This window comes from Helicoverpa armigera, chromosome 1, assembly GCF_030705265.1.
Source record: "Helicoverpa armigera isolate CAAS_96S chromosome 1, ASM3070526v1, whole genome shotgun sequence".
In the NCBI taxonomy this organism is placed as follows: domain Eukaryota; kingdom Metazoa; phylum Arthropoda; class Insecta; order Lepidoptera; family Noctuidae; genus Helicoverpa; species Helicoverpa armigera.
In genome coordinates, this window is record NC_087120.1 from 3,447,658 (window position 1) to 3,460,220 (window position 12,563).

Genomic DNA, 12,563 nt, shown 5'->3' on the forward strand with positions numbered 1-12,563 from the left:
AATAACCAAATAAGCCACCTAGGATTTAAATACATTAAAACACATATGTAGACACGAACATAGGTTCGTGCAATAGTATGGTTTCATGAAGTAACGTTTCAGTTTTTCCCCTAGTCCTCCATATTTTGTCAACAACATTGCAAACATAAATTATATTTACAAAGTATTCCACACTACATGTTTCATAAGTTACTTTTAATTATACTTTTAACTGTTAGGAAACGTGTTCATTGTAAGATTGTTTTTTCATCAAGAATAAACAAATAAATTATTCCTGCTTTGAATTTTACACGAGGAAGTTATACAGACCTACGTATAATTGCACCAGAAATGAGAACTTCACAACAAAATATTTTTGTGTATTTCAAAACTGATTAATGTTTACATATGAAATACGTTTCGCAAAACACAGAAATATTATATTACATTTTGCTTCCATGCAATTAATATTTAGTTAACCAGTGCAAACAGTTGTTTGTAAGTTAAATATGAAACTGGACCCGCCAAGGAGAATATCATAATTGAATTCAGAATTGTTAATATTTACGTTAAAACAATTTCTACAAAGCGGGAAAGTAGAGGGACATTTTAGCGCAAAACAACGTTTTGCTTAAATTCAGTTTAAATTCTTTACAGAAAATAACTACCGAAAAGCAGTGCATTTGAGTAACCATTTTTTGATTAGCTTTTGATTAGCTTTTGCATTCTAATGAAAAAGTAATTCATATGTTATGCAATATTACTGCTAAGTTAAATCATGATTGATCAACAAACATCTGAACCCAAACGTTACGTTTGTAAAATTTGATAGATTTCATAGGATTGGTGATTTATTTACACATGCAGGTAAGCTTTGAGCAGGATTGAGTCGCGAACGACAAGATAAGAGTTCAAAACCATGTATGTGTACATATACATATAAATAAAAGTATTAATCACAAACGTGGGTGCGGTGTATACGAAGGGCAGCATCTAATGGAATCTTCTCAAAGCTTTGTCACCTGCAACGATCTTCACCTCGCTTGAATTACGACCTGTGCCCGCAACGTTGCAATCACATAAATAACCTTTGAGTCCCAATTAACCTGGTTACTAGCGATGCTATCATTTTTAACCAAGAACCGACCTAGACGCCAGACCTTTACTTAGAAAATACCATCACACAGTAACTCATACTTGCAACCCAGGATGCCAAATTAATGATTGTGGTGCCAAGATAACAAGCAAAAACATACTCTCAGGCGAAGATATAAGATACTTAGTTAAGTAACTAATTAATTAGTGTATGTGCGAGCACACTATCTCATTCCTAACCGAAGTGCATTCGTTACATTACACTAATTAGAAACCAAATCTCGGAATTAAAGTGACCGCCCGCGGGCTTTAAAACATTTGAGAATTCACGGGGAAATCCGACACCGCTGCATCCACTAAGCTTTCCATTTACTTATTCACTAAGTACCGTGAGACGAGTTTTATTGAAACTTCGTGGAAATGAACACTAGATCCGATATCGAAACAGAGTTAAAAAGGTTAAAAGCTTTAACTATCCGCGGAGATCCGGGATCGGTCAACAAGATAAAGTCCGGGCTTTTAAGTCCGTGGACGTTACGGAATTGAAGATTACTCTTTTATCGTAGAAAAACTTATGGTTATGGTATGGATTAAGTAGCTTGGAAAAAGTAATGTTTTTTTCTAATCTTCCATTTTATTACTGTTTAAAATACTTCCTAAAGTGGCGACTGCACCCGCTGCTGCCGCTTCGACCCAAACGGTTTCATATAAATACATACAAACCAGTCGTGCAGCTGCGTCCGACTCCATGCAGTCGCAGCATATGCCGTCGGCAGTTGCAGTCGGCACCCAGCATTCAAAACCTACCCTCAAATCAGTGAGCTCAAATCAAAACAACAAATACAATTCGGGCTTATAATTAATGAAGGATTTGAACCGTACGTACGTTATAATGAATACCTGGAATTTCTATGAGCTTAATGAGTACAATTGTGACAATGGCGTGTCATATAATACATGTTACATAAGCCGGGTTCCCCTTCCATGGGGAACATAAGCTGATTATGTGTATTTAAATAAAATAATAAAGCTGTACGTAAAACTGTTGAACTGTTGGAATTCTGCTGACAGTTTCATTGTTTTAAACATGGGAATTTAAAGCCCTTTCATGGGAGTTTAAATGTAGTTAAGTATTACAGTCTACGTGGAATAATGTTTTGTTAGAATTTATTTTTTAAATAGGATAGTCATTTTTACTATGGAAATATTATATATATTTATATATTATGCTAAATAAACTTAAAAATGTTTTGTCCACAATAGTTTCGCCCTGAAATAATGCCCTTTGTTATCACTATAATATGTAAAAAAATTATTTCTGTTACCAAAGGTACTTGTAACGTATTTTATAAATCTTCTTCTTGGCGAGTCGATGGCAACTTAAATTTTGGAGGCCCAATATTTCGCTACGCATACGGCATTGTCAGTAGCGTTATAAAGGTCCTCCACTATGCAGGTGTCGGGGCATAGTGGGCAGCATAGAAGGTGCCGCATGGTTTGTGGTATGGCACCACACCCGCAGCTGTTGTCGTCAGTGTAGCCCCACTTACATAGGTTTTCCCTGCACCTGCCTACCTGTGCACGTAGCCTGTTAAGAGACTTCCATACAGGCCACGGTTGGTCGTAACCTGGTGGAAGCCGTTCCACGGGTGGAAGGAAGTCAGGCAGAGCAAGTTCTTCCCATTGTTCGATGCGGGTCTTAGGAGCATCTTTAACTGGGGCTACACTGGCGAGGAAACTGTTCCTGCTTTTTAATCGGCTGCGCGGTGGTCTAGCGCCATGTAGCGGATGACGTTGGTCCGTTTCTTGGCGCATTTTTTCCAGGGAGGCAGCCACGTTCCTGCGTACCGCTGGGGGTGCAATTCCGGCGAGTGGATATAGCATTTGAACCGGTGTTGGTTTGAGACAGCCTGTTATTATTCTACACGTCTCATTAAGAGCTACATCCACCCCCTTTGTGTGCGTGGAGCGTCCCCAAACCGGGCAAGCATATTCACCGGCAGAAAAACATAATGCTAATCCAGTGGTACGCAGGACATTCGGGGCAGCACCCCATTTGGAGGTGGTTAGACGTCGCAGGAGGTTATTGCGGCTGAACACTTTCTTCTTGACGTTCTCGCAGTTGGTCTTATACGTCAAGGACCTATCTAAGGTAACTCCCAGGTACTTTGGGCAGTCAGTGTGCGTGATGCGTACGCCTCTCCAAACGACGTCTAATTTGCGGTTAGCCATACGGTTGCGCAGGTGATAGGCGCAGGACTGTGTCTTGGCAGGATTTGGTTTCAGGGCGTTTTCCCTGTAATAGATGTCCAAGTCTTCAAGGGCAGCAGAGAGGTAGGTCTCGACCACTTCAAACGATTTTGCCTGCGCTGCCAGTGCCAGGTCGTCGGCATAGATAAAACTGGTTGTATTAGGTGGTTGCGGCTGATCGTTTGTGTAGATGTTGAATAGGGTGGGGGCTAGGACACTCCCTTGGGGCAGACCGTTTCTGAGCTTCCGCCACCTGCTTTGTCCAGATTGTAAGTGGACTTGGAATCTCCGGTTGCGGAGAAGTTCTCCCAGAATTCCCACAAATTTCTGATCGTGTGTTAGTTCACTGACTTTCCACAGTAGTCTCCCTATATTGACTGTATCATACGCCGCCGAGAGATCCACAAAAACCACGCCCGTCACTGCACCGGCTTCATATCCATCTTCGATATGCTGAGTAAGCCGTAAAACCTGATTGCAGCATGACTTACCAGGTCTGAAGCCGGCCTGCTCGGGGATGAGTTTAGGATCTATGATCTTCGTTAGACGGTTGAGGAGCATTCGTTCGAAGAGTTTGTAAGTATGACACAGTAGGGAGATAGGTCGGAAATTTTTAGGGTCATCAGGCGACTTGCCAGGTTTTAGTAAAGCTATTACTTTGGCTCTTCTCCAAACCCTCGGAATCCTGGAATGCTCCAAACATTGGTTAAAAAGGTTAAGAAGCCAGGATACTGCCACAGGACCTAGATGCTTGATTTGTTCGGTCGAGATATTATCAACGCCGGAAGCTTTGCCATTTTTAAGGTTCATTATCGACCCAACAATTTCACCCAGATCAAACTCTCTGCTTATTTCATCAGAATTGTTGGGTTGGCAGGACAGTTTCGGAGTTCGACTAGGGCGGTTGTCAGGTTTTCCGTTCATCATAAGTTGGTGGGCTATCTGATTGGCAGTAATCGGGCTAATTTTGACAGGTGGAGGTGGTTCGCTGGTAAGCTTCCTGATAGTGTTCCAAGCTTTTTTGCTATTGTGGGTCAAGTCCAGGCTGGTTACGGTGTCCACCCATTTCTCGCGTCTGCTCTCTGATACTGTGGACAAGAGTTCTTCGCCCACACGAATAGTCTCCTCAGAAAAAGGGTCGGTACCGTAAAGGGAGTTGTACTGAGAGAGCAGCTCTGCAGAGTGTGTCGATAGTCCAGGTACATAGGCGGTGCGGCAGCCTCTCGGTATGAATCTTTTGGAGGCTTTATGGACTATTGCAGCAAACTGATCGTATGCCTGAGGAGATGGATGGACATCTCGTAATGCTTCGTCGACAAAGCTGGAGAAGTCTACCCAATTGGCTTTAATATAGTTGAAACGCCGTTTGAAAGGCACTTCCAATGGTTTGACAGCTGCCTGAACTTGACACATTATTGGTCTATGCTGAGTTCTTGGGATGGGATGACAGACATATTTTACACACTGAGATATTATAGGTGTACTGGCAAAAATCAGATCTGGGTTATAGCCTCGTTTCCAGCGACTGCTGTTCAACGACGCTGGCAGCTTGGCACTGTGTAACAAATGTAGGTCGTTAGCGTCTGCCCATTCTTCGACAGCCACTCCATCTGAGTCATTATCGCGATATCCCCATGTTTCGCTGTGACTGTTGAAATCACCTACCACAATTTTGACTGAGTGGTTTGTAAAATTGGGAGGTTCGCAGAAAATGAAGGGTTGCCCTGGGGGCTTATAGATTGAAGTTACAGAACAACTACCGAAACTTATCGATAGTAGTTCGATGCTATGGTTGTTTGAAACTGACACAGAGGACACTAATGTGTTAGGCTTCGTGAAAATAGCGCTCCCATATTTGGGGTGTGGTGTCTCTGCAGCAAGGGTCATTCCTTGTATATGAGGCCGAGTTTGATCCGGGCCTCGGTGGGTTTCCTGTACACACAAGATGTCGCAGTGTGTTTTCTGGCAAAGCTCTGCCAGTATTACAGCCTTATCGGCAGAAAACCCTTCTATGTTTATAGAGATTACAGTCAGAGCGGGCTCTGACAATTGCCTGGTTTTTGGCCCTGAAAAGGGCCTTTGTGGTCCTGAAAAGGACCGGTTGGATGTCGTTGTTGCCATCGTGGTGAAAGGATCAGCCAACCTGCGTTACCGGCTCGCTGTCCTCGCAGGTTGCCCAGGGTGCGCCGGGCGTATGGAGATGAATATGATACACCGCTCGGGGAGGCTCCTTTCATGCACCCCGTCATTTTATAAATGTAAAAAGCAAATGCGAAAGTTAGCGACAACATGCGAAGTGCTATGTAAAGAAATACTTTTTAAAATAGGTTGGTTCTGATAGAATAACCAAGCAAACTAATCGGAGTATTTCTAATTCAGGGTTCTACTCCCAACAATTCGTAGATAAAATATTTACCACTAATAACTCAGAGCTGCATCGCTAGCGACCATGATAGTAACATAAAAACAACCCCACTCCCGGAGTTTTGCACAAACACAGCCACAAAGTCAAAGGTCCAGATTAACAATTTCCTATCAACACCGTCCACAGAAACATGCAGAGAAAACTCAACCATATGAGTCTGGAATCTGTACTCATTTAAGGCGAAAATCCCTTGCATATTGCAGCATGAATGTTCTGAAAAATTAGGTTACAGTTCCCTTTGTTCTAGCAAGTAATAACGCGTCCACGATAGTAGACTACTGTTAATTCTATTCCACAATTGATGCCCTGATTCTGACAGTACTGTAATCTACAAAGTTATCTGGTTTGACGAAAAAGGTTAAAAAGTATGAATCCTTTTTGTGCAGTCAACAAAATGCTGGCGAAAGCTTTGTGCGAATGTTATCATTTTAGCGGTAGCTTTACTTGTCATAGTTTCACGGTCAAAGGTTTCACGGTTAAGGCTTCGCTTTAATTTTGGTAGTATAGTTTCAACATTATTTACTACGGATTTGTACACCTGGAAATAGGACAGAGAAGGTTCACAATTACATACACACACATCAGGAGCAGTTTACTCACCTTATTTTTGGTCTTCAGAATAACTTAAATCTAAAAAATATTATGAAGATATTTTAAAGGCTACAAAGATCCTCATCATCAGATCTTCTCTATCTTTATCTCTCTCTCCCTCAATACTCCGTAAAATATCACACCACCTCATAATACCTACCTACCAAAGGCTATATCAATATATTATCACCAGCGATCCGTCCCAGCGTGCAATGCTGATACTAAATCCACGACATTATACTATAAACCTGCCTCTTTAGCCGAATCAAAATCCGTTGCGTTGTTTTAAAGAGTCTAGCATACATAGGTATATAGGGGCAGAGAATGTAGTGATTATTATAATTAAATGATTGTTGTTTCTATCGTAGGAACATGTGGAACGTATGGCGCACTGTTCTGGAGGAGAACGAGAAGCTTGCGCGCGCGCGCCTCGCCGCCGTCGAGGTGTTCCAACAGCAGATCGCCGACGAAGCCAAGTTTCTGCGTCAGCATAAGCTCAATGTAGCCAAAAAGGTACGCTATGGACTTTGGTATAAGGTGTGTTTTTTAAACACAAGTTTGACATAACACAGAGTTTAAAAAAAAAGTTGTGTCTGCTTGTTTTACTTTTTTGTAATAAAATCAAGGATGCCTTTCTGTTTGTGTAATGTTTATCAGCTCGAAGATGTTTGTATGTAAGCTGTCTTTCTAACTTTCAGGTTTCGTAGGACTTTTTGACTTAAGTTTTGATTTATAATGTCTCTTTGTAAATTTTTCAATAGTACTGTTTAGTTTAGTGATATAAGAAATTAATTATCCAATTGCATTTGCATTTCCATTAATGTTATTTTCGTTGTTGTTTATAAATAAGTAAATGGTAAACCAACGAAGATGGTATATGTACAAAGATACAAACTGTGATGTGGAGTCCTTTTCCCAACTATGTTGGGGTCGGCTACCAGTTTAACTGGATGTAGCTGAGTACCAGTGCTTTACAAGGAGCGACTGCTCTATCCGACCTCATTGATCTAGTTACCTGGGCAACCCAATACCCCTTGGTTAGACTAGTGTCAGACTTACTGGCTTCTGACTACCCGTAACGACTGCCAAGTGACAATGTGGAGTCCTATAATCAACATTTATCAAGAAGAAGATTCATCAGCTGCAGCACAGGATCGTGCGGGCTTTTCAATGCTAGTAGAATGCTCAGGCCATTATGGTAGCATTGACGGGCTCGCGCCATTCTTTCCCCACCAGTCAACAGGCACAAGATCAAAGACAAAAAACGTAAAGACATAATTACTAAGAATGCCACAGACGCTCGTAGGATTTATCATTTTGTATGACTTGCCTATCATCATCATCATCTCAGCCATAGGACGTCCACTGCTGAACATAGGTCTCCCCCTTAGATCTCCACAGATACCTGTTGGAAGCGACCTGCATCCAGACTTGCCTATGTATAAGAATATTTTCAGTCCCCTAAATTATGACACATAGTAAAAGGGTATATATCAATCTCAGGTGTATCAACACTTTTGCCGTCATTTCAATTAGATAATTTTCAACTAAATTCCCTTTTAAAATATGCTTGCACATTTTACTCACCACTTTTTACTTCGTAATTTGGTGTACGTTATCACTTGAGGTTACACTTGATACTTAATATCTTAGAACACACAGAAAATAAGACCTCACTTTATTTAATATTACTCTTACAGAAGTTTTCCATGCACTTTATAGATAGTGACAATAAAGTGCTGTTTTACATGAAAGTCACGTTTGAAATAAATATTTTATCGTAAACACTGTCAAAGAATTCTTGCAGTCTCTTTCAAATGTCTCAGCGAATAAATGGAACATGTGTTGCATTCAATATATTTAATGTGTCTGTACCTATACTTGATAAAAAGATATTGTAACTAAACTTAAATTGACAGGAATTCTAATAAAACATCATCATTTGACAGACTACACATTCGTAGCAATTGCTACGCATTTATGCTACGGCGTAGCTCACCAAAAACAATCAAATTTTAGTAATAGATCACTAGTTTTTGTTCAAAAGGATTACAAAATAAAATACATACGTTTTTGTTCTATATGAGTCTAATTCTCATTATATTGTGCAGAACATGAATCGTGTTTGTATGACCTTTCGTCGTATCCTGATGTCCTGGTACCTCGCCGTAAGTGGTCGCATCGGCGGAGCCTCTGAACGTTTTTGGATCTTTTTGAAACTTCTCGTTACCAAACTTGCACACATGATTTTGAACTTCACTTGCCAAAGAGATAATTATTTCGCAATTATAATTCCTATACGTTTTGGTCAGGAACGCTTCCGACGGCATGATGTCGAAGTTGCTTCATGACATCTACGGTGCTTGATGCAAGGGTCATTCACCCCGCTACATGTTTTCGTCTAAACGAAAACCTCTGGATAATATTTGTCGCCTCTCCAATAGCGTGTCAATTTTACAACTGAGTTGTTGAAAAACTGACCCAAGGCCTGAAAACCATTCTGAAGAGCCATTTTATAATTTTGGATAATTTGATAGGCAATTTGGTTTCTCATTTTTGCGCGATTTTAGTACGTCTGTCTCGAAGTTAAACGAAGACCTGACTAGTAGATTAATACGTCCATTTATCGAAGTGTGTAATTACGCCCTTAAAATACAACTTGACACATGACGTGTTCACATGGCTTTGGTAGTTTAATACAACCAATGCATTTTCTATTCAAAATATGTTTTCCATTTTACACGATGTCGTTTTGATATTCCTTAAAAATTACAGGTATTAAAATTAGGATATCTTCAATTTTCTTATCACTGCGGATCAACCGAATATGTTACCAGGATCTGGGAAATACAATCATCCAAAACTGAAAAAAAAACAATGTTATCAAAATCAATAGGTACTTCACGTCTCGAAAGCTCTTAAAATATTGATTCCTTTGTTTTTTCATTTCCTTATGCAAGTTCTTTTTGCTAAGATTACTCCAAATGTACATAATAAATATACACTTCCACGATAAAGTGAACTGACAGTTGGATCGGACGCTTGAAATCACGGAAATGTACTGGTGAGGCGCATAACAACGACCATGATTAAAAATTCACGATTTTATTTTTTTTAATTTTTGTTCCATCCTACGGGCCAACTGTTGGCCGACTGTTAAGTCTGTACTTCTTCGTGACTGTAATTTAGCGTTTCTCTTATGACGCCCACACCAAAACTATATTTTTTTTAAGATTTTAAATTAGAGTTACCTGTTATGTTGTTTTCAATATGAAATGTGATGAAAATTAGGGAACCATGAAAGCCAGTTTATCTCTGTTACCGCATTTTACGTACCTAGAGTGATGCTGAAGAAAAAATCAAGTTTGGAAACCTTTACTCCACACTCAAGACGGACCCGATGCTGGTTGGTTCTGAACGCGCCGCCAAGGAATTGAGCCTTAAAGTGCCTTATACCTTTAAGCTCTTTTCTTTCTCGACGTGTTTGGAACCAGTTCTACGGCCAACAGAAGATCAGAGTCAAGATGGCTGTGGAAGAAGAAAACATTTTTGAGAAGAATCTCCAATAACTTTAAGACACCGTTTTCTTGAGGGACGTTCTAAATAAAGTGGTGTCTGAAAGGCCACTTATAAACATTTTGTTATTTGTTTCAGTGCACTGATACCCTGGCGCAAGCACACAAGGAGCTCCAAAATACGGTCCTGGATGTTGATAAAACGAAGAAACTGTATTTTGATGAAGAGCACACCGCTCACGATGTCCGCGACAAAGCCAAGGATATCGAGGAAAAGTAAGTGAAAAATTACTCATATAAAACATCTAGTTGACGTATTTTTTCCAAGCTTCTTAGTTCTGAAAGTCCCAAAAATTGGACTACTAAACTCGCAAACATTTTACATGTCCAACTACCTCAATTTTGCGGATTAAAAAAAACTATAATCCTTCAGCTTTGCACGTTAGATTGAGCACCTGTTTCAACCTATAGGGCAGATGGATATTTCAGCCAAATCGGCCGTCACTATCCGTCCATTTACAAGCACTATCCTGTATTTACACGCATTATTCAGCAGCGGCTGCCCATGAAAACGCAACTAAACGCTCGATTTATAGCCCAACGTCGGCTCCCATTGCGCAAACTATGAACAGTTTGTGAAACTCGGTTTCGAAACTTCGTTTTTGTTAATGTTTTCAAATTTTTTAACGTATCTGTGTAATGTGTAGTTTAAAAAAGTATTTTAAAGAAAATCTATATCCTTTTGGAGGAGAAATACTCTTACTTTATTTAAAACGCAGTTTTCAATCCAATTTTTACTCCTTTTGAGTAGTTTTAACATTTAGGTTATAGCGTATACAAAATACAAATTCTGCCAGCCTTTTGGGGTCCCGGTAGTACCGAAGGGGTGGTATTTTTTGACACCTTTCGGTTGCAAGTAGTAAATATTAATGTTTAATGTAATTAAAGAATTAAATATACAAGTAAACACATGTTTAAAATTGAAAAGTAAAATAACAATAGGTAGATGTCAACTTGTTTGTGGAACAAGCGCTTGTAATAAACTTTAAACAAGTTTTGTTCATTGTGCGGACATAACGGGATTTTATATTTGTTTATTGTTTTCGTATTGTGTCCGATGGAAATGTTGCGTATATTTTATTAAAATGCAGCTTCCTGTTTGAACAATCAGGCTTCATTGAACACTGTTGTATCCAACTTGTAAACGGTTGGCCTCATTGATGACAAAACGAGTGGGTATTTTTTTAACTTTGAATTGTTGTGACTGGTGGAATCTCAAGCGCAGAGTTTTGTAACTTGATCGTCATCATCATCACCTTCCCATCCCTTATCCCTTATCCCAATTTTATTTGGGGACGGCGCAGTTTTGTAACTTAATGTTTGGGAAATATACAAGTAGCGTTATAGGCGTATTAGGTCTTCATGAACATGACAAAAAACCACAGATGACCATTTCTCAGTCACACAAAAGATGCTAACAAAATATTCGGTTAACGTACTCTTCGAAACAAAAATACTTTTCGTCAAATGCTCAAACCATTTTCAGCATCAGATTATATACTTTTTTTTATCCAACAATAGCTTTTCAACACCGTACTGATTTCCCGTTTTGACCAAACAAAAAGGTTAAAAACTGTCCCGTGACTCCAATCTAGGAATGTAGGTTGGAAGTTCTATTGATTCCTATGAGTGACCTTCCTGTTGCGGCAGTGCACTTGGAGTCCAGCCAAACGCACACAGCTGTCCTTGTTCCATCGGGAACGATGTGTTTGTCCGTACCATGGAGAACAAAGCCACTAGCGGACATGTCATAACGCACAATCTCCTAAGAACGTAGCGCGCCAAAATGCGGGTATTCGAGGGACTAAGAACTTTACTATTTTGCTCCGTCCTCAAACGCTTTCTTCAGAACCCGCTCATAAAAAAAAATGAAATCACCAATGCAACGTTACTAATCTGTGAGAGATTCGTCTTGATTTGATAAGGAACGCGAATGCTAACGTTTGTAATTAATCACGCCTACCGTCCTACAAGAAGGCGCCTGACCTACCTGTCTTATGGCATCTCCGCTTATCTTTCCTTCCTCGTGGTTTGTACCCGCTTCATTCAGTACAAGACTCGTATTCATAGTCATGGTACCACAACACAGATTGCTTCCAGGATCTCATAAATTGAACGAGGCATTTGCCTTGTTTTCAGAGTAAAAAAGCAAGAGATTAACTATTGTTTTCATTACGATCAATTGAGTATTTTACAGGATTCTACCGTTCGTATCGTATCTTCCGCTATAAGTAATGGAGGATCTTCTTTATCAAAGGTATTTTATTGAACTTAAAACCTTGTCTTAAACTTGATTTTCTTTCAGATTGAAGAAGAAGAAAGGCTCCTTCTTCCAGTCCATCACGTCGCTGCAGAAGAACAGCGCGAAGGTGTCTTCACGTCGTGATCAGCTTGAGGAGAAGTCCACCGGGGCAAGGAATGATTATCTTTTGAGCATCGCAGCTGCTAATGCACATCAGGTTAGAGAAGGGACTCTTATGGATTTTCAAACAATGTGGACCACTAAGCTACTTGGATTTTCGCATTGGTTATCCAAGATTAAAGAGAAGTCGGTAATTAATCTATTCGCAAAGAAATAGTTTCCGATAACCTCGAGTCTGCGCAGGAGTCAAGTGACTTAAATCTTGACATTTAATTAGAAATGTTCT

General features: G+C 39.9%; 1 protein-coding gene across 4 annotated transcripts in view; it reads left to right on the forward strand.

Annotated features, from left to right (window-relative positions):
- Window positions 1-12,563, forward strand: part of Nwk (nervous wreck) — a 114,484-nt gene that overhangs the window by 86,826 nt on the left and 15,095 nt on the right. For all 4 annotated transcript variants that reach the window (XM_049844797.2, XM_049844761.2, XM_049844842.2 and 1 more), the window contains exons 4-6: window positions 6,709-6,853; window positions 9,995-10,131; window positions 12,221-12,374. In XM_049844797.2, the coding sequence (XP_049700754.2) occupies window positions 6,709-6,853; window positions 9,995-10,131; window positions 12,221-12,374 (436 nt within the window). The remainder of the gene's footprint in view (window positions 1-6,708; window positions 6,854-9,994; window positions 10,132-12,220; window positions 12,375-12,563) is intronic.